Raw genomic sequence first — 22,371 nt, forward strand, 5'->3', positions numbered from 1 at the left:
TGTTAACTCTCTGAGAACATTCATACTTGTGAACATAGCGAATAGGTGGTTGTCAGTGCGGTTTAATTACCGGGTATGTGCACTGTGTCTGAGAACTAAGATGATTTTTCAGCCTCGGAGACAAGATTTTGCGGATTTCATAAGTCCTCTGCTTTGGGTCTTGTATTATCAGAACTAAGTCTCATTTAAAATGAACATCTTTTGAGTATACAGTTTATTATTTCATTGTGTAAAGCAATATATTTATTGAAATTGGTTTACAGAAAGTGGAAAAATAAACTATGTGAAAAGCACTATTTTACTTTGCCAATGGCAAATTTACAAAGGAAACAAAACTCACAGGGTAATTGTGCGTACACTATGTTAAATTGAAACTTGATGAGACAGGAGGCGTGACAAGTGCTGTAACATATTCAGATAACTTTTGAAAAAAAAATGCTGAAAAGTCTTTAATCACGATCTCATCTGGATCCGTGGAGGCTGTGGGATGAGGACACAAGTGATGGATCATATGGTCGACAAACTTGAAGAGTGACACTAATGGTGTTTAATCCCATGTATGGAATGGATGTTTGTCTAAAACACAAAATACTATCTTCCAAACAACAAAATACAATCTTTAATGAGCGTTTGTAAGATCGGAAGTTCACAGAGTTTAACCTTTTAAATTCTTCACACTTCAATTAACACATCCAAACTCATGTTCAATTCTTAAATGAATTGAGCACCCTTAGCACAAAAAAATCACCTTCCACATACATGGATTTGGGGATACTCTTTTAAGCATATTACACATTTGCCATTTGGTAGACCAAGTGTTATCTATAAAAACATAAAAAAATGTCAAATTCCTGTCCATTCTGCTCCCAAGGATTGCTTTATTACGATTTTTTTGTGTATGCAAAATAACTTTATTTTTTAAATGTTCAATGTTTGATCTCAAAATGAATATTTGTTGGGGGAACAATATATGTCAAGTTATGGGTATGGAAAAATGCATGTCCAGTTTCAAAATATAATCCAAAATTACCGGTATCACTAATGTTGATTTTAAGGATTTTCTTTAATATGTCATATATTGATTGGATGCATTATTATATGGTGCACTATTTTCGGGTTGTAAAATTATTTATGTAACTGTATCTTTATATTTTACACAAGATCATATTTAACAGTAACAGGACTGAATCCTTGACAGCTTACATGCTCAAAGTTGACATGATTTCATTTAAGCTCTCAGCCATTAAGGTTGCATTTTGTTGTTTTTGTAAACATAATTGAACTATGTTTTGGTCTGAATGATAAAATTCCAGTTTGAAAATATCTCAGTTTGTTATTTTTGGTGTGGTGAAACTTTGACTTTTTGACAATGACCCATAAATAAGACCACTACCAAATGCAAATTGTTCACCCCCATGCCCAGGACATATAACTGTATCTGTTAGGAACGATGAATGAAGGTCAGAAAAGTAACTACATCATAATCATTGCCATTAAATTGATTGGTCACAATGACTACGAAGTGGATTGATTGGTTAACTGGCTACTGAGTGGATTGATTGGTCACAATGGCTACTGAGTGGATTGATTGGTCACAATGGCTACTGAGTGGATTGATTGGTGAAACTGGCTACTGTGTGGATTGATTGGTCACAATGGCTACTGAGTGGATTGACTGGTCACACTGGCCACTGAGTGGATTGATTGGTGAAACTGGCTACTGTGTGGATTGATTTTTCACAATGGCTACTGAGTGGATTGATAGGTCACAATGGCTACTGAGTGGATTGATTCGTCACAATAGCTACTGAGTGGATTGAATGGTTAAACTGGCTACTGAGTGGACTGATTCGTCACAATAGCTACTGAGTGGATTGAATGGTTAAACTGGCTACTGAGTGGACTGATTGGTCACACTGGCTACTGAGTGGACTGATTGGTCACACTGGCTACTGAGTGGATAGATTTGTCACACTGGCTACTGAGTGGATTGATTGGTCGCAATGTCTTCAGAATGGATTGATTGGTTACACTGGCTACTGAGTGGATTGATTGGTCACAATGTCTACTGTGTGGATTGATCGGTCACAATGTCTACTGAGTGGACTGATTGGTCACACTGGATACTGTGTTGATTGAATGGTCACACTGGATACCGAGTGGATTGATTGGTGAAACTGGCTACTGTGTGGATTGATTGGTCACAATGGCTACTGAGCATAAAACAGCCTTCATTCACTCAGAATATATAAAACAAAAACATATTTTTTTTCAATACAAAGTCAAAAGAATTAATAAAGGGTGATGTTAAAATCCATATTAGACTCATGAACATGTAGAATTGTGAGAATATGTGGCAAATACTAAACTAAACCCCCTTCATAAAATGGACTTGTCCGACATTGCAAAGGTTGGTTTCTATTCAGGGAGTCATCATTATTTAAATATGGGAAAATATTAATCAAACTTGTACAATTTATCAACATCCTTAGGGAGGTTGTACATAATGTTGATATCTCATAAAAGAAAAAAACATAAATAAAAAAGTCAGATGATTTTAAGTGGTACAGAAAAATACAAGTTTTTCAAATAACAAAGGCCCTGAACCTTAATTTTTGTAAAAAACATTTTATTCTGCCATGAAAACACAGGAATATCAACATTCAGTACCCTACACTGTCTTCAGTCTGCAGTAGAACACACAGTTCATTACAGGGTGTTTGACCTTCTAATGATTAATTTAATTTCTTGTCTTACAAATCTTGTCATTTTTCAGCCATTTTCACTCAAAAATGAATAATTGTGTCTTGTAACCCTTATTTCCAAATTTACAGTCACCTAGACTGCCTCTCTCTAAGCAAAAGAATAGCATTTTCCTCATCTAAAAAATAACCCCCAAAGCAATGTGTGTATTATATACAAGAAAATACTATCTTGCAGTAATAGATAGATTGTTTTCCCCTCTTGACTTCAGGTATTTAGGACAAAAAAGTTTGCAAAGCAAATAATCTGGACCAATGATGTTCAAAAAGCAAAAATACTTCTGTGAAAAACTGCTTTAGGGGAAAATTGTCTCAAAATTAATGTTCTTGGGGATATGACTTGTTAATATGTTACATGCTGCACAAGAGCATATTGAAGAGGTAGTTGTAAGAAAATAATATCTTTGTGTATTAAAAAATCTATAGGCACAAACACTCATTCTACACTGTGAAAACTTGACCAACATAATCTCAGTACCTAGACCAAGAACATCTAGCACTTACAGTGGACTGAATATCCTGATTCATCCTTCCAAATTTGGCAGAGCCCAGGTTCTGCATCCTCAACACTGTTAATCATAGTGAGTGAGTGAGTTGGGTTTAACGCTGCTTTTAACAGTATTCCAGTTATATCGTGGGAGGAAAGACCGAAGTGATGCAGGTCTCAGACGTTTACCACTTCGGTGAAACCCACGAGCACGGGTATGGTGCTGACAAACCTAGAAACATAATCGGGGCGAACAGGGATTTGAACCCACAATCATAGGTTTCTGGTGTGCCCAAGGGACGCAACTCTGCAAAGCAAATTGCAGCGCCTTAGACGACTGGGCCACCACTGCCCCCCTGTTAATCATAAGACCTGGTATGTTTGTATAACTTCTCTGTCATGAACTTTTCTATAATTCCTGAGACACAAAAGATGGAAATGGTCCATTAGTTTGTCCTGGATGCCACATCACACCTGAATGATGGCACCGTTGTTTGTAGGGTCTCCGTAGCAAGCCTCTTCCTCCCCGGAATCCGATGATTCAGATTCAACAGAAGTCAAACTGAACGTGATGATGTCATTCTGTCTCGGAAGACCAAGGATTATGGAGTCACCGAAAGGGGAGATCTCGATACACGTCGGTTTATCGTCTAAAGTCAGACAGGCCACCATGCTACCTGCAAGAAAATGTTTGTCAGTTCGGTAATGCTTCTTAATTTTTGTGTGTTTAACTGAGACAATTTAAAAAATGTTTCAATCATCGGACCCTTGAAAAGTGGACAAAAATAATCTGGAAAACATAAATTGTTATTATTATGCTGAATGCACACATGGCAACAATTCTTATTATAATTTGAATAATCCAGTTTTAGTTTTATGTGTTCAGGTAAAATGTAGTGTTTGTTTGTTGTTCAACACACTCAGCACTATTCCAGCTATGATGGTAGTCTGTAAATAATCAAGTCTAGACCAGACAATCCAGTGATTGGCATCATGAGCATCAATCTACGCAATTGGGATATGATGACATGCATCAACCAAGTCAGCAAGCTTAACCACCCGATCCTGTTAATTTCCTCTTACGCCAAGCATGGGTTGCTGAAGACCTATTCTACCCCAGATCTTCACGGGTCTCAAAATTGTAGTCCGTCCGGAGAGCGGAAGGTCCAGGGTTTGATTCCCGGCTGCGTCATACCAAAAGACGTTAAAAGATGGAACTTGTTGTTACCCTGTCTGGCGCTCGGCATTGAGGGGCTTAAACAAGGACTGGTCGGTTCGGAGTCAGTATACTGTCTGAGTGGGGTATTCATGTTAAACTGCGGCATGGTATCTCAGTGAGCTAGCACTATAAATCAGCATCAGTCCGGCCTAGTACATTCAGCAACACGCACTTGCACGCACGTCTATCTTGGACGCGACGTTAAACCCCATTTCACCTCACCTCACCTCACCTCAAAATTGTAGCGCACCATGTCTGTCCACCCACCTATTTCCAGATCCCATATGCAGAGTGTTCTGGCATGAGGCAGAATGCTCTCCCCTTTGTACCATGTGAGACATAGGTGGCACTGAGACGCCAAGACGATTTGGTTACAGACTGCATTCACGCCCTTCATGTGGAACCTGCAATAGAATATTAAATGTGTATTTTTATAAAGCATCAAATCAAGCCTTTTGAAGAATCCCCAAAGCTACTATATTGCCACGATCAATGGATCAGTGTGCACGCAAATTTTATTCTCAGCTCCTTGTGGAGTATACAACGCATGCTGTCTTATGAAGTGCTGGAATGTTTAAAGTCACATTACATCCCATCCTACTTGGTACCCATTCACTGCTGAGTGAACAGTGAAATATTTTGAACGAAGTAACTTTCCTCAGCAGACACCACATGTAACGTGTGTCTGTATATTGCAGGACCGAAGCCCTGGAAACTCTCACAAGTCAAACTTGACTAGCATGCTCACCCATTAAATTATTCCCCCCTTATCGACCAAAGTTGCTTAACTCTACAAGACATGTGACCTGTACACAAGGCAACTTGCAAGCATACAGAAGACTTGTCAACAAAATTAGAGTGAGTGAGTGAGTGAGTATGGATTGACGCCGCTTTTAGCAATATTCCAGCAATATCATGACGGGGGACACCAGAAATGGGCTTCACACATTGTACCCATGGCGGGAATCGAACCTGGGTCTTCGGAGTGACGAGCGAACGCTTTAACCACTAGGCTACCCGACCGCCCCTGTCAACAAAATTAGAAGCAATGCCACCATGTGATCCTTTTATCAATACCACAAAGAGCAAAGTGCACGTGGCAAGCAAACCGGAAAAAAACATGACTTTTTCAATATTGAGACTTTTGTTAAAGGACATCTCATTAACTACAGGGGTGTGTAATAGATGGCCAGTCCTAAAAGTTCATATTTTAACACTACATTCAAAGCAGTTGGTTTAAAACCCCCAAAACATCTGAGAATCTATATTGTGTGGTTGAGAGCCAACTGACCTTACGCTCCCTGACTCCAGGTCCCACACCAATACATCCCCTGTGTCCAGCATGCTGACCACAGACTTGGTTGCCGTGACAACCGCCAGACTTGTACAGCTGTGTTTCCACTTCCAGATCTTGAAGACTTGACCACTGAGCAGATCGTACACTACCAGGAAGTTTGGCGCCTCCGATTCCAACTCCTGAAACAACAGATAATTGTGTTGGCGTCAGATCATCTACAAGGATAACGACGGTAACAATATCTCTACGCTGCACCCTAAAAAACCCAAAATGTTTGACTTGTTGTTACACAGAGCTGTGGACTTTTACATAGTGTTTTCCTAATAGATCCTGGCCCAGTCGTCTAAGGCGCCGCGATTCGCTGTGCAGAGTTGCGTCCCTTGGGCACGCCAGAAACCTATGATTGTGGGTTCGAATCCCGGTTCGCCCCGATAATGTTTCTAGGTTTGTCAGCACCATACCCGTGCTCGTGGGTTTCACCGAAGTGTTAAACGTCTGAGACCTGCATCACTTCGGGCTTTACTCCCACATTAAGCTGACACGCCACGATATAACTGTAATAATGTTAAAAGCGGCGTTAAACCCAACTCACTCACTCACCTAATAGATCCCTGATTTGGAGCAACCTCACTCACAAACCTGCAATAATGTACATGAAATGTAAAAAAATGCAACACAATTTGCTTCCGAAAACACTTGCCTTCAAATATGTGTACTAATATTTTCGATCATGCAACTTTCTAAGAACTTATTGGGTTGGAACCATTGAGAAGGCTGCCATCGCTAAGCATGATCACACTATATCACAAGTTGTGCCCCTTGTAATGAAAATGCTGTTCTTATCTCGTATAGCTTCACAAAGATGGTGACTACCATGGGCGGCGATCTAGTTGATCAGACAACGAAAACATTTGCAATTTCATCCCTGACACAAAAACATAGACAATTGTTGGGGGGTTTAAAAAATGAAAAAGTTGAGAAAACAAAGACAGGCGGGGGTAAATCACATTCATACGAAGATGTACAGTCATGGATGTTGACATGTGAAACGTTCCTTGATTGGACTATCGATATGTGTGATAGTCCCATCATATTTAGCACAGGAAAGTGGGCTTGATGTGGCAAGGGTGGAAACAAGACTTTGATAGAAGGGCCTATGGATGCTTTTCCCTTGGGAAGATGCACAGGACAAGGGCTGATTAAACATTACCAGAGACCATATACCGGTCTCTGACATTACCTACCATAATCGACATAATAAACGCCCAGGGCGCTCTAAAAATTAGAAATAGGGTGCTCTTATTAGAGTATAATTTTAGCGAGAAAAAAACAGAATTGAAAGATTGTAAATTTTCTGGTTTATGCTGATAGCCCGAAATGATACAAAAGAAAAGTATGTGCGTATGCAAGTCAGATATATTTTCCAAAATTTAATTGTCCATAATTAAGGGTGCATATATCATACAATTGCGTAGTATACAAGAATAAATAAGTCTTGTGTACATTGATCAATTGGAAGGGGTGCTAATTGGGATTGTTCACTAGCCAATATATTAGCAAATATCGCCGTGGGCGCTTATTAGAGTGGGGTGCTTATTACGTCGAATACAGTATTGCCAATAAAATGATATAATATCCACTAGACCACGGAGGCAGCCAGGGGATTGAACCACCAACCTTCCGCTCTCCGTCAAACAAAACCTCCACTGGACCACTTAAAATCCTGAAAACTGCCAACACTGAATTATAAGCCCATTTCTTACCTCACATGCACACACAACATAATGGCCATCGTCTGTGATGTCCATGATGCTGGTGATGAACTGATGCTGGGCCATTCGCAGGTCGTGGATCAGACGCCGTTCCTGAAGCTCCCACACCAACAGCGGCGACGGTTTCTGTGTTTCGTCACCACACACTAGAATCTTGCCATTCTTACTGATCAAGAGACTGTTGAGAAAACGATCCTCGCCCGCTTTGAACGTTGCCACGGTGTCACCTGACTCAATGTCAAGGACATTGATGTACATCCTATTTCGGGACAAAGTGATCACGCTTTCGTCATTCCGAACACCAAACATCGGTTGCTTGAGATTCAGGACCCCCCGAAGCTTCGTTTCCAGGCATCCTTGATCAAGGTCATAAATTAACAGTTCTCGATTGCACAGAACCACAGCTTGGAACGAATCAACCATTTTCAAATCTTGAGGTCGATGAACTCCTGTTAACTTTCGAACAAATTTATGCGTTTTTCTATCCCAAACAGTTATCTCGTCAGAGTTAGATGACAAGCTTATGATAAAAGTCGTGTGCCCCGGCACCCAGTACAAACCGCTGAGTTCATCATCTGAAATGGGTGGCGGGATCTGAGAGTTGGGATGTAGCAGACACGTAGACATGGCCTCCAAACGGACATCCGTCTCACCTTGGCATGTCTGCAACAGCTTTCCGATGTTTGTGTGCTGGGAATGGTCCAGTATCTCCGATAACCTAGACAGGAACTGACTGGTGATTTGAGAGTGACATATATCTAGCGCCCCTGCCGACAGTGCTAAAGCTTGGTAGAGAAGTTTGACTTCGGAGTTTACCTTCTGTTGTTCGTCCATATCTCCCAAAACACAAAGAGTGCTTGTAGCTGCGATCTTCGCCCTGAGCCAGTCCATATTGAATATAAACTGATTGTTAAAGTTTCCTCTCTTGCACTGTGAACACTGGTACGGGTATTCCAAATATTTCAAAATTTTGAAATTCTTTAAGTAGAACAAATGCTTGGCAGCTTGCTCTTCATTATCACTGGTAACACTTTCATAGAAGGCGCACAGATGTTGATGAACCTTGTCTGCACTGCCTTCTGATAAATATCGTCTCATGAGCAATGTCCGTAAATGTGTACTAAATAATACATGAAGCAAAACACCATTGAATGTAAAAACATGTAAAAAAGGCTGCAGGCATGTCTTGATCTCCAGCCACATGAAAAACAATGTGTGGAAAACTGTTGTTGGATCTGAGAGCTTCAGTGCTTTCAGTATTTCTTCATCTTGGGACAAAATGGCTGCAATGTGAAAACTTGACAATCCTGACTGTGACAGTAAAAGAAAACAAATTAATTTGGACACGATTATATGACTGAATGTGCTCTCCAGCTTCTGAAAAAGTTGCTGAAATGATAATTCAGTCCTCGTGGGTTGGTCGCCGGATATCACAGAAAGGCTTGACAAATCACAGAATAGTTGTACCCCAAGGGAGGCAACTACTGTATGGGATTGGTCATGTATCACAGAAGGAATTTTACTATCTTCGATACTGGAGAGCGCTATCATTTTCTTCACCATCTCATTGGAGGCATTTGTTGTTAGGCATGGCACTTGAACAAAACAATCTCTTGGCATCTGAAAGAAGAGATTTAATCTTTAGAGTATTCCACAATTGTTCAAAATGGGCAAGAAAAGATCAAAGACTACACAGTCAAGTGTTTGAGTGTGGTATTGGTTGTGGTTAACGGCACTTCTGAAAAACTAGATCGAGAAAGTCAAAAACCTCTAGCTACCCTTACTTAGAAAATCACATCCACTGGACGACAAATGACCTTGACCCTCAATTTCAAACAGACATAAGGTTGCCCAAATCGTCAAATAGGTAGAACAAATGGTAGGGAGAATGATCATTCCACTGACCTTGACCTTCAATGTCACTCAGGAAATTACCAAGTCCATGCCCATCCTAGACAATATATACCATATTTCATCTACCTACAGTAGAAACTTCTTACATATAACATATTTATGAGCTAATGACCTTAAGTTTGTTTGTTTGTTTGTTTGTTTGTTGTTTAACACTGCACTCAGCAATATTTCAGCCATATGATGGTGGTCTGTAAGTAATCAAGTCTGGACCGGACAATCCTGGGATAGACATCATGAGGATCGAGCCACGCAACTGGGATCAATGACATGCATCAACCAAGTCAGCGAGCCTGACCACCTGATCCTGTTAGTCACCTCTTATGATAAGCATAGTCACCTTTTACAGCAAGCATGGGTTGCTGAAGACCTATTCTACCCCGGATCTTCACGGGTTTAATAACCTTACTTGACCTTCAATATCCAATGTTTATCATATTCCTAAGTGGAATTCAGTTTAACAATGAAAATATGGTATATGTTCCTCATTAGCATACATAGAAAGGGACCTACTACCGTTATCATATGACTGTCATCACTTGTCATACATATATATGTATTCATATCATGCAACCACCACATGCTTAAAACTTCAAAATATCTACATGAAAGGGCATTGAAGTAGAAATGGTAAGCATATACATTGCCTGAATACCAATTAGTGACCTTGACCTAATATGAAGATTCAAGATTCAGTTTGAGTCCTCAACCTCAGGTTATGATCTTGACCCTTGGCATGACTGATCCTGCCATCCAGCCATCCATCCATCAATGCATCCATCCATATGGCCAGCCATTAATGCATCCATCCATCAATGCATCCATCCAGCCAGCAATGCATTCATCCATCCATCCAGCCATCAATGCATCCATCCAGCCAGCCATCAATGCATCCATCCATCCATGCATCCTTCCACCCATCCAGCCATCAATGCATCCATCCAGCATCAATGCATCCATCCATCCATCCATCAATGCATCCATCCAGCCAGCCAGCCATCAATGCATCCATCCATCAATCCATCCAGTCATCAATGCATCCATCAATGCATCCGGCAGCCAGCCAGCCAGTCATCAATGCATCCATCCATCCAGTCATCAATGCATCCATCCAGCCAGCCATCAATGCATCCATCCATCAATCCATACAGTCATCAATGCATCCATCAATCCATCAATGCATCCGGCAGCCAGCCAGCCAGTCATCAATGCATCCATCCATCCAGTCATCAATGCATCCATCCATCCATCCAGTCATCAATGCATCCATCCATCAATCCATCCAGTCATCAATGCATCCATCCATCCAGTCATCAATGCATCCATCCATCCATCGAGTCATCAATGCATCCATCCATCCAGTCATCAATGCATCCATCCATCCAGTCATCAATGCATCCATCCATCCATCCAGTCATCAGTGCATCCATCCTGTCATCAATGCATCCATCCATCCATCCAGTCATCAATGCATCCATCCATCCAGCCATCAATGCATCCATCATCCAGTCATCAATGCATCCATCCAGTCATCAATGCATCATCCATCCATCCATCTAGTCATCAATGCATCCATCCATCCAGCCATCAATGCATACATCCATCCATCAATGCATCCATCAATCCAGCCATCAATGCATCATCCATCCATCCAGTCATCAATGCATCCATCCATCAGTGCATCCATCCATTCAGCCATCAATGCATCCATCCATCCAATCATCAATGCATCCATCCATTCAGTCATCAATGCATCCATCCATCCAGTTATTAATGCATCCATCCAATCATCAATGCATCCATCCATTCAGTCATCAATGCATCCATCCATCCAGTTATTAATGCATCCATCCATCTAGTAATCAATGCATCCACCCAGTCATCAATGCATCCATCCATCAATGCATCCATCCATCCAGTCATCAATGCACCCATCCAGTCATCAATGCATCCATTCATCTATCCAGCCATCAATGCATCCATCCATTCAGCCATCAATGCATCCATCCATCCAGTCATCAATGCATCCATCCATCCAGTCATCAATGCATCATCCATCCATCCATCAATGCATCCATCCATCCATCCAAACAGCCATCAATGCATACATCCAGTCATCAATGCATCCATCCATCCACCCAGTCATCAATGCATCCATCCAGCCAGACATCAATGCATCTATCCATCCATCCAGTCATCAATTCATCCAGCCAGCCATCAATGCATCCATCCATCCAGCCATCAATGCATCCATCCATCCATCCATCCAAACAGCCATCAATGCATACATCCAGTCATCAATGCATCCATCCAGTCATCAATTCATCCAGCCAGCCATCAATGCATCCATCCATCCAGCCAGTCATCAATTCATCCAGCCAGCCATCAATGCATCCATCCATCCAGCCAGCCATCAATTCATCCAGCCAGCCATCAATGCATCCATCCATCCATCCAGTCATCAATTCATCCAGCAAGCCATCAATGCATCCATCCATCCATCCAGCCAGCCATCAATTCATCCAGCCAGCCATCAATGCATCCATCCATCCATCCAGTCATCAATTCATCCAGCAAGCCATCAATGCATCCATCCACCCATCCAGCCAGCCATCAATTCATCCATCCATCCATCAATGCATCCATCCATCCATCCAGTCATCAATTCATCCAGCCAGCCATCGATGCATCCATCCATCCAGCCATCAATGCATCCATCCAGCAATCAATACATCTATCCATCCATCCAGTCATCAATTCATCCAGCCAGCCATCGATGCATCCATCCATCCATCCATCCATTCATCAATGCATCCATCCATCCAGCCAGCCATCAATCCATCCATCCAGCAATCAATGCATCTATCCATCCATCAATGCAGCCATCCATCCATCAAGCCATCCATCATCCATCCAAGCATACATCATCCATCCATCTTGAATAAACATAAAAATATCTGTGAAACTACTTCATCATCTTTTTATTATCCTTCATCCTTGTTCTTAATCTGCATTGAAGTCAAAACCCGGCGAATAAGCCATGTTGATACTACTACTGGATGGAGTATCTCACCTGACGCTTCATCTCCAGAACGACTTGATGGTTGGAGGTCAAGACCACAGCCTTGACGTGAGGCGGCAGCTGTTCCGGCACCCAGTCAATGACTGCCTCAGTTACCTCCCCTAGCACTATGATCAGAGGGCGCTGTTCACAGGCATGTTGCATCAACTCATGGAAATTAGGCTGACGATAGAAACAGATTGGAAATAACACATATCATCAGATAATGGACAGTGTTATCGATGCGAAAAACCACCAGATACACTTGGTGTCACAATCCGACAAAAATATTCAAATGAGGCCACAGAGCAAAAACTACTTTAAAGTTCCACATGTCTATACAATGTCCGCTAATCAATAAATAATTGACAATTATTCCCATAAATTTTAGATTGTGGTTTCCGATCATTTGCCACAATAGGGCAAATAGGGTGATTCAATCAATGACTATATTCACACACGGTTTTTAAAGTTACTTCATTGAGCAAAATTATGCCTTAAACATGGATTGTTTTAAGACGGACATTTCATGATAAGGAGATTATTACCTTCTTGTGTTTTCCGATTTAAAAGTATACAATATTAGGAATAAAAAATATGCACTATGCCTGCCAAGTGCTCACATAATACAATTTCTTTTCCTATATATTATATTATATGGAAACCAAATCAGGTAATTATCTTCATAAATTATACAGTTAATGTTTGTTTTAATAAAAAGACCTACAAGTGGTGCACTTTACATTGAAGACACTAGATGGAAGCAAATAGTTAGTAATATAAAGTCATTAAATATGTCTACATGTACAGTATGCAAGTCTTTTCCAAAATGTGTTGTTTTCCTAAGGCAAGATCAATATGTTTACTGATTTTCTTAATGAGATAACCTGTAACCAAATTATAAATTAAACTGCCAGGCAAAAGAAAGTATTCACCAATTTTTGAAGGTGGCTTAAATTGTGGCTTAATTTTTGAAGGTGGCTTAAATTGAAGTAAGTGAGTGAGTGAGTGAGTGAGTGAGTGAGTGAGTGAGTGAGTGAGTGAGTGAGTGAGTTGGGTTTTACGCCGCTTTTAACAGTATTCCAGTTATATCACAGCGTGTCAGCTTAATGTGGGAGGAAAGACCAAAGTGATGCAGGTCTCAGACGTTTACCACTTCGGTGAAACCCACGAGCACAGGCATGGTGCTGACAAACCTAGAAACATAATCGGGGCGAACCGGGATTCGAACCCACAATCACAGGTTTCTGGCGTGCCCAAGGGACGCAACTCTGCACAGCGAATCGCAGCGCCTTAGACGACTGGGCCACCCGTGCCCCCGCTTAAATTGAAAATAAAAACAAGAGAGGGTTATTCAATGGTGATGTATTTGATACGGATATCATGGTTGTGTTTTGGACCTTACGTTTGGGTGACTTGTCAGCCTGGCAATGGTCGTTATTATTTGGTCAAATTTAATTTATAAAGTCATTCTTTCTTTACCCAGCATTTTATATCTTTTCATTGATTTTATGTTTTTATTTGAAAAAAAAGCTCTTGACATCAAATATAAATCAAATATATTCATCATATTTCAATGTTTGTTTTATTTTTCTAACATGGCGGGGTTTATCAATATTTACCAGATCTAAGCATGCAACCGGTTGACAGTAGAGGTGTCCCATCTGGATGCATATCCCTGCCACCATAGATCCGATGCTCTTGCTCTCCGGCGTCAGTCCGAGGAAGCGTACCACGGTAGCGGCGTTGTTGTCGGAGATCAATGACACCACATGGGAGGTCAGGGCATGCGTGTCGACCTCGGCATCACACACCAGCACCATCGGGAACTCATCGGAGTTGGTGAGGTAAGCGGAGATCCGACTCAACACCGGCAGTGACGGTGTGTAGATGTGCTGGAGGTTCTGACACAGTGAGGTATGGGCTGCCACCTCTTGGTAAATCTTGTCTGGAATATCTAGAGAATGTGGGGTCGGCAATTATTATGTGAGGCTTGCTTAATTCTGAAGACCGATAATGGTTTTGTTTTAGTTTTTTTATAAAAGTTTCAGAGCTATTTCTTGCCTCTTCATCTTCTCGAGGCAAGGGAGTTAACTGACGATAAAAGTCCAGTTTCCACCCCAATCTCATTAAAATCAGATCTTAGTTCTCGCTACCGCGTAACAAAGATCTGAGGTCATGTCAGTCTGACCTTTCGCGAACTTTGACCGATCAATGGAATGACTAACAAGAAGTCGATAATAGCCAATCAGAAGGCAGCTTAATCAAGCTTGACGGCACAAGTTCCAAACTGGCGACTAACCTCGATTAAAAAATTATAAAATCGAACAAAAGAACATTCTGGAATGGCTAATAGATGGTCCAGATTGTATGAATACAGACATAAAGCCCATAACTGTTTTTTTCGAGGTTGCACGATCAAAAAACACATTCAAACTGTCACTTTCATGATCTGATAAGCGATGCACTTATTGGTCAGATGAAAGGTTGTTCTGACATGACCCGCTATGGGATGTCCTCTTTGTTTAGCAGTAGCAAGAACTGAGATCTGATTTTAATGATATTGGTTTCCACCCTTGCTAAACTAGGCCGGAATTTCTGGGGTTCGACTGTAGCACCACCAGTGGTAATTACGAGTTATGTCCCTTCTATGTCCCTCCTATTGACCAATCAGATTCCATCACTCATATCACTTGCATTTGCTTCAAACAAAATGGCGTCTCTAAGTGATTATAATCTGATTGATAATCAATATCTATAGTCATGAAAATATTTGAAAAATATTTGTTGACGCTAAGTTGACGATACACATGTTTCCTGAAATTGATCAAAATCTGCACGGCAGTTTACGAACCGTATGTTGATTTCATTGTGCAATTTTGATTGGACTATGCATAGACTAGTTAGTCCAGCCAAAATATGACTCTAGCCTAGTTCTGCAAGGGTGGAAACTGGACTTGTATAGTCAGTTAACTCCCTTGCCTCGGGAATATGTTGCCCCTTCATCAGGTTTGTTTGTTTGTTTTGTTTGTTTGTTTGTTGTTTAACCCCGCACTCAGCAATGTTTCAGCCATATGATGGCGGTCTGTAAATAATCGAGTCTGGACCAGACAATCCAGTGACTGATCTCATGAGCATTGATCTACACAATAAGGAGATGACATCAACCAAGTCAGGGAGCCTGACCACCCGATCCCGTTAGTCTCCTCTTACAACAAGCATAGTCGCCATTTGAGGCAAGCATGGGTTGCTGGAGACCTATTTTTCACCAGATCTTCACGGGTTCCTTCATCAAGTATTTATATTACTCAAAAGAAGTTACAGAACACCCCATTCCTTCATGGCATGACTGATTAACAATAGTAATATGAAAGATTTGAGTGGTCCTTAACTTGCAGTATAGGATTCATAAACAACTACAGTAAACTACGGTTATAACGAACACGGTTATAACGAACTAACGGATATAACGAACTAACTTTTTAGTCCCGACTATATGCTGTAGTTCTGCTGTATATATGCTTATAATGAATTACGGTTATAACGAACTAAATTAGTAGTCCCTTTGAGTTCGTTATAACCGTAGTTTACTGTACATATCAATATGAAATGGGGACTTTACAGATCCAATTTGGGAACTTTTACTGATGTTTAATTATATTGTCAGGTCTAAGTTGTGAGTGAGTGAGTATGGTTTTACGCCGCTTTTAGCAATAATCCAGCAATATCACGGCGGGGGACACCAGAAATGGGCTTCACACATTGTAGTAATGTCGGGAATTGAACCCGGGTCTTCGGCGTGACGTGCGAACGCTTTAACCACTAGGCTATCCACCCGCCCCTGTTTGATTTTCAATTGAAAATATCTTAAAGTAGTGATATTATATATAAAAAAAATAACTGTACTTAGTCAGCACTCAAATGATATTTCTACATAATTAAATTTAAAAAATATAATTTGATATAAAACTTTTAAAAATTAATTTATTTTTGTTCGCACAATACTCAAGTGCTGATAGGTATCTTAGACATCTTGAAAATCACTAGATTTGCTTTTTTGGGCACAACATTTCAAACATGGTCATGTGGTTACAAATTCATTTCTTACTCAGTCTTCCTTGAACCAATCTCATTAAAATCAGATCTTAGTTCTCGCTACCGCTGAACAAAGATCTGAAGACATCCCATTAGGGGTCACGTCAGAACGACCTTTCATCTGACCAATCAGTGCGTCGCTTACCAGATTATGAAAGTGACTGTTGGAATGTGATTTCTAGTCATGCAATCTCGAAAACTTTAACATGGTGTATTCCGAACGATAGTTACGGGTTTAACAACTGAATCCGTACAACCTGACCATCTATTAGCCATTCCAGAATGTTTTTTTGTTCAGGTTTCAAATTTGTAACCGAGAATTTGTCAAAATATGTTTCGAAGCGTAGTCGCCAATTTGAAATTTGTGCCGTAAAGCACGAGAAAGCTGCCTTCTGATTGGTCATTCCATTGGTCGGTCAAAGTTCGCGTAAGGTCGGCCTGACGTGACCCGTAATGGAATGTCCTCAGATCTTTGTTAAGCGGAAGCGAGAACAAAGATCTGATTTTAATAAGATTGTCCTTGAACCAATTTATTTGTACACAAAATTACCCAGTAACAGATTACTGTGTACAAACTTTTGCAGGAATGGGTGATGGTTAAATAGACATAATTTAAATTAAATTTAACAACAGTTTTTTCAATGTTCAATTACATAAATAATAAACTTGGCACACTTTCTTTTGCCCCCTCAATTTAACTCCAAATGACAAAACTAATGCATGTTGACAAACAGACATGTTGGTCATTGTTTCATGTTACACAGGATAGGATTAATGCCCTAAGATAACAAGGTTATATTGCAGTACCCGGTACTCCAGAAAATCAAGCATATCACTCACTGAGAGGTAAGATGGTTGAGCTGTGTGTATCCATGATGCTTTGCAGCTTCCCAGTCAGGTCCTTTCGTAGAGTTTCACAGAAATTCTGTATGTACTGGGCATGCTCAGCGACCTTTGCAGGGTCAAGGTCATTAGGCGTCCACTGGACATCAAACTTAACAATGTTGGAATTTGGCACATTATTATCAATAAGTTCCTTCAAATGTTGTATAGTTGCCAGAGAGTGTTGGTCTCTCTCCCCGTTGACCACGTCCATGTAAAGTTCGGACACCCCCGTAACGTCTGTGAATGACCGCATCACCACAAACACATTGTCAGGTGGAACTCTCTTGGATATGAGGCCTAGATTTATCTCCGTTTCCAAACCTGAAATTCAAATAAAAGTGTTGTAATTCTCATGAAAAGCTGAAACCTCTCCGTGCACTATAAGGTCTCAGGTAGACTAACCTGATATTGCAGTAATCTAGACTTGCCAAACATTATAGCCTTGCATGGGCTGTATTGGATATATTTGTTTCAGGGTCTGTATGACAGACTAGGTCTCAAGTTAAAATAAGTGAGTGTAATAAATGGCTACATGGTATTGAGGTCATGTTTTCATCTAATTTAGTTCAAGACAAAAAGTTCATTATATGGGCCTGTGGAGATTCCAGGGTAGATTCATAGGCAGGATAGGTCCCCAGTAGCCCATGTTTGACTCCCTGTGGAGATTCCAAGGCAGGTTAGGTCAACAGTAGCCCATGTTTGACTCCCTGTGGAGATTCCAGGGTAGGTTAGGTGTCTGGAGTCCATGTTTGACTCCATGTGGAGATTCCAAGGCAGGTTAGGTCAACAGTAGCCCATGTTTGACTCCCTGTGGAGTTTCCAGGGTAGGTAAGGTGTCTGGAGTCCATGTTTGACTCCATGTGGAGATTCCAAGGCAGGTTGGGTCAACAGTAGCCCATGTTTGACTCCCTGTGGAGTTTCCAGGGTAGGTAAGGTGTCTGGAGTCCATGTTTGTCTCCCTGTGGAGATTCCAAGGCAGGTTAGGTCAACAGTAGCCCATGTTTGACTCCCTGTGGAGATTCCAAGGCAGGTTAGGTCAACAGTAGCCCATGTTTGACTCCCTGTGGAGATTCCAGGGTAGGTTAGGTGTCTGGAGTCCATGTTTGACTCCCTGTGGAGATTCCAAGGCAGGTTAGGTCCCCAGTAGCCCATGTTTGTCTCCCTGTGGAGATTCCAAGGCAGGTTAGGTCAACAGTAGCCCATGTTTGACTCCCTGTGGAGTTTCACGAGTAGGTGAGGTGTCTGGAGTCCATGTTTGACTCCCTGTGGAGATTCCAAGGCAGGTTAGGTGCCTGGAGTCCATGTTTGACTCCCTGTGGAGGTTCCAAGGCAGGTTGGGTCTCCAGTAGCCCATGCCTGTCTCCCTGTGGAGATTCCAAGGTAGGTTAGGTGCCTGGAGTCCACGATTGACACCCTGTGGAGTTTCCAGGGTAGAATAGTTCCCTAGCAACCTATGCTAGATGTAAGAGGGGACTTAATCAGACCTGGTTGTCATGCTTGGTAACTTGATTGATAGCATGTCATCTTACTCTGACGACATAGAACGATGCTCATAATGTCAACCACTGGCTTGTCTCATCAGACTTAATCACTGACTGCCATGGTACAGCTGGAATATCATGGACCATGTAAACGAGAAACAAACAATATCTCTATAATCACACTTGAGGGAACTCAGGGTCAAATATATCCCTGGAACCTTATGCTCGTTTACAGCTGCAGCATGGTTCAAAACTCCTTTTCTTCATGCGACAATGGCATAGTTCAAATCATAATGGCACTGTTGAAAATAGAACCTGGAGTCTCTAGCTATCACCAAGAAATATTATTTTGTTTAGCAAAAATGGTTATGTTAAGAAGTTGATAAATGTACCTTCACAAAGTGGACTGGACACATGCATGAAAATATGCTTAGTGGACATATTTTAAATTCATAAAAAAAATCCAAGGGATTAGGATACTGAAAATGGCATCATCTATTTCAATAGAAAGGAAGAGGCAAACTAGCTCAGTGTCACATGACATCCACTGAGTTTGAAGATGGATCAACAGTATATTGTTTTCGTTGGTAAAATTAAATTCCAAAGGGCACATTTATATATCTGTGAATTTCTTGTGGTACACTTGGAAGAAAGTACATCTCTCACAGGGTGTATCTGAACTTTTTAGTGGCGGTCGGGTAGCCTGGCGGTTAAAGCGTTTGCTTGTCACGCGGAAGACCTGGGTTCCATTCCCGACATGGGTACAATGTGTGAAGCCCATTTCTGGTGTCCCCTGCCGTGGTATTGCTGGAATATTGCTAAAAACAGCGTTAAACCTCACTCACTCACTCACTCACTGAACTTTTCAGTGAATCAATAGTGATGGATGGGTAAGCCATGGGTGAATGTGTGTACTCTCGCTTTGACTTCCTGGATCAAAGCTGCTTGTGCTTGATCATTCATTTACAACAGGAATACTGCTGGATTGTTGCTGACGCAGCTTTTTTTTACTTGGTTTATGGATTTCTTTATGTGTTGGAGTGAGTGAGTGAGTGAGTGAGTGAGTGAGTGCATGTGTTAATGGATGAGTTCACCTTTTAATGAATGAATGAGTGAGTGTTAATGAATGAATGGAGTGAGAGCGAGTGAGTGAGTGTGTCAATCATTGACGAGTGAGTGAGTGTGTGAGTCAATGACTGAGTGAGTGAGTGCATGTGTGTTAATGAGTGAGTGAGTGAGTGTGTCAATCACTGACTGAGTGAGTCAATGACTGAGTGAGTGAGTGCATGTGTTAATGAGTGAGTGAGTGAGTGAGCGAATGAGTGAACTGGCTTGGAAAAAAACCATATTTAAGTTTTGTCACCGTATGATTTGGGTCAAGGGTCAACGTAACAACACAAAGAAAATTAAAAATTATTTCTTTGCAGAGCATTCTCATTAGTATTGTGGAAAAGGTGTACTAACAAAACAAGTCAAGAAGATAAACATACTTCTTGATGAACTCTATGAATTGTCATGGTGGTAGAGCCCAAAAGAATTCTTAAAATGACTAGTTTGACCTATTTCAGAGATTATTTATTACTGAAAAGGCAGAAAACTAGGGGCCATTCAGTCAAAAAATACAAAGTTGAAATAAAGGACAAAAGTACGCAATAATAGTCAAATGTTACTAATAAAGGTCAAAATACAAAACAAACAGATTTCGGTTATAAAATATAAAAATGAAATAAAGGTCAAAAGTTCGCAAAAATAGTCAAATTAATATGAAAACTGCATGTCTAGGTGTATTTTTTGATCGAATGGCCGCCCATAGATTGTTTGTTTGTTGTTTAACACCGCACTCAGCAATGTTCCAGCTATATGACGGCGGTCTGTAAATAATCGAGTCTGGACCAGACAATCCAGTGATTGACATCATGGGCATCGATCCATGCAATTGGGATACAATAACAGCGAGCCTGACATTTGTAGTATATTACAATGACCGTGTAAATTGCATTCTCTTGAGGTTCACTATTCGCAAGGATATACCATGGGTAAATACAAATGTTATTGGTTATGTGAACTTAGTAACAGGTTTACCTGACTTAAGGTACCTCTGCTGGTTTTCCTCTGTCATATATTTCTTCCACACAGCCTCGATCTGGGCCATTTTCGTCTGTGTGCTTTTCCCCTTCTTGCTCTCGTTTGAGTGGAACACGGTGAGGTTACAGGTGAAAGGTTCAACAGTGTCATCATCACGGTAACTTGATTCAATCAACTTCTTCTCCGTTTCATCAGTAATGAGTGACACAGTGTCTGTGAAAACGTCCCTGGGTAGTATCCAAGGGAGACAACTGCCCAGCTTGTCATTAAGCAACACCTGGAATAATAGACATTTTATTCTCACATTTAACAAATTCAAAAACATTAAATGTTATGGAGCTGAAAAAACAAACAGTTTAAAAGATTACTTGGTACATACAGAGAAATTTATATATTATGCTACTTTCTCAACTCATTATATTTTAATAATGCCCATTGGTGATTCTGGTAAGGCTGGGACGGGCAACTCGGGTACTCGTGGCGGGTGGGTACTGAGTAGGACCCGGGTACCTACAGGACTGCCCGGACTCATGGTTAGTCACGTGATTATATGGTTTAATGACAAAAATTATCCAGATCTCTATACATGTAGTTACACTATAAGTGACAAATGTTCACATTTCTTTTTGACAATGCTCACATTCCTTCTGACTTTATATGTTTCAATAAAGATAAAACTTCAGTCAGTTTCAGTGTATGCATGACCAGATTAGTTTATACATGTATTTAAATACATTTTGACAGGAGTACGGTCAAACGTTTCCCGATTAGACATTTTGTACCTATCCCTTGAGACCTACAGTGGGTACTCGGGTAGGGTCGGGTAATAGAGGGTCGGGTACCCGGGTAGTAAATTTGTATTCGTCCCTGCCCTAGATTCTGGGTTAGAACCTGTCGCCAGCATCCTATGCCTGGTAAGCGGCTACTGAATGGATAGGGGAGTTCGGCTTGGTGACCTGGTTGCCATCGTGTCATTGTACCCTGACTACATAGATTGTTGCTCTCAATATTAATCACGGGTGTGTCTTATCCTGACTTAATAATTTACAGCCTGCTGTCATATTGCTGGATAATTGCTGAGTGTGGCGTTAAACAAACACGCAATCAAACAAAATGGTGGTTGGAAGCCTTCAAATCTCATTAAAATCAGATCTAAGTTCTCGCTGCCGCTAAACAAAGATCTGACGACATCCCATTACGGGTTGAGTCGGACGACCTTTCGCGAACTTTGATTGACCACTGAAATGACTGCCATGAAGTCGACATCAGCCAATTAGAAAGCAGCTTTCTCGAGCTTTATGGCACTCGTTTCAACC

The 22,371-nt window shown here is 41.0% G+C and overlaps 1 protein-coding gene across 1 annotated transcript; it reads right to left on the bottom strand.

The window, feature by feature from the left end:
• Nucleotides 1-3,508: 3,508 nt before the first annotated feature.
• LOC124137621 lies at nucleotides 3,509-21,521 on the bottom strand. The gene is made up of 8 exons (XM_046504014.2): nucleotides 21,053-21,521; nucleotides 17,445-17,810; nucleotides 14,132-14,466; nucleotides 12,522-12,692; nucleotides 7,529-9,157; nucleotides 5,760-5,944; nucleotides 4,736-4,872; nucleotides 3,509-3,926 (listed from the first exon to the last, which is right to left on the bottom strand). The coding sequence occupies exons 1-8, from the start codon at nucleotides 21,378-21,380 to the stop codon at nucleotides 3,718-3,720; spliced, it is 3,360 nt and encodes a 1,119-aa protein (XP_046359970.2). The 5' UTR covers nucleotides 21,381-21,521; the 3' UTR covers nucleotides 3,509-3,717.
• Nucleotides 21,522-22,371: the final 850 nt, after the last annotated feature.

This window comes from Haliotis rufescens, unplaced genomic scaffold (genome assembly GCF_023055435.1).
Source record: "Haliotis rufescens isolate VD_foot unplaced genomic scaffold, xgHalRufe1.0.p SCAF_19, whole genome shotgun sequence".
Classification (NCBI taxonomy): Eukaryota; Metazoa; Mollusca; class Gastropoda; order Lepetellida; family Haliotidae; genus Haliotis; species Haliotis rufescens.

Bases quoted from the DNA above. Each gene is read 5' to 3' on its own strand.
- LOC124137621 (XM_046504014.2), bottom strand. From the start codon at position 21,380: ATGTTTTTGAATTTGTTAAATGTGAGAATAAAATGTCTATTATTCCAG. The intron at 17,811-21,052 runs GTAAACCTGTTA...TTTGAATTTCAG, and splicing joins GCAGAGGTACCTTAAGTCAG to GTTTGGAAACGGAGATAAAT. The intron at 9,158-12,521 runs GTGAGATACTCC...CTCTTCTTTCAG, and splicing joins TTCTGGAGATGAAGCGTCAG to ATGCCAAGAGATTGTTTTGT.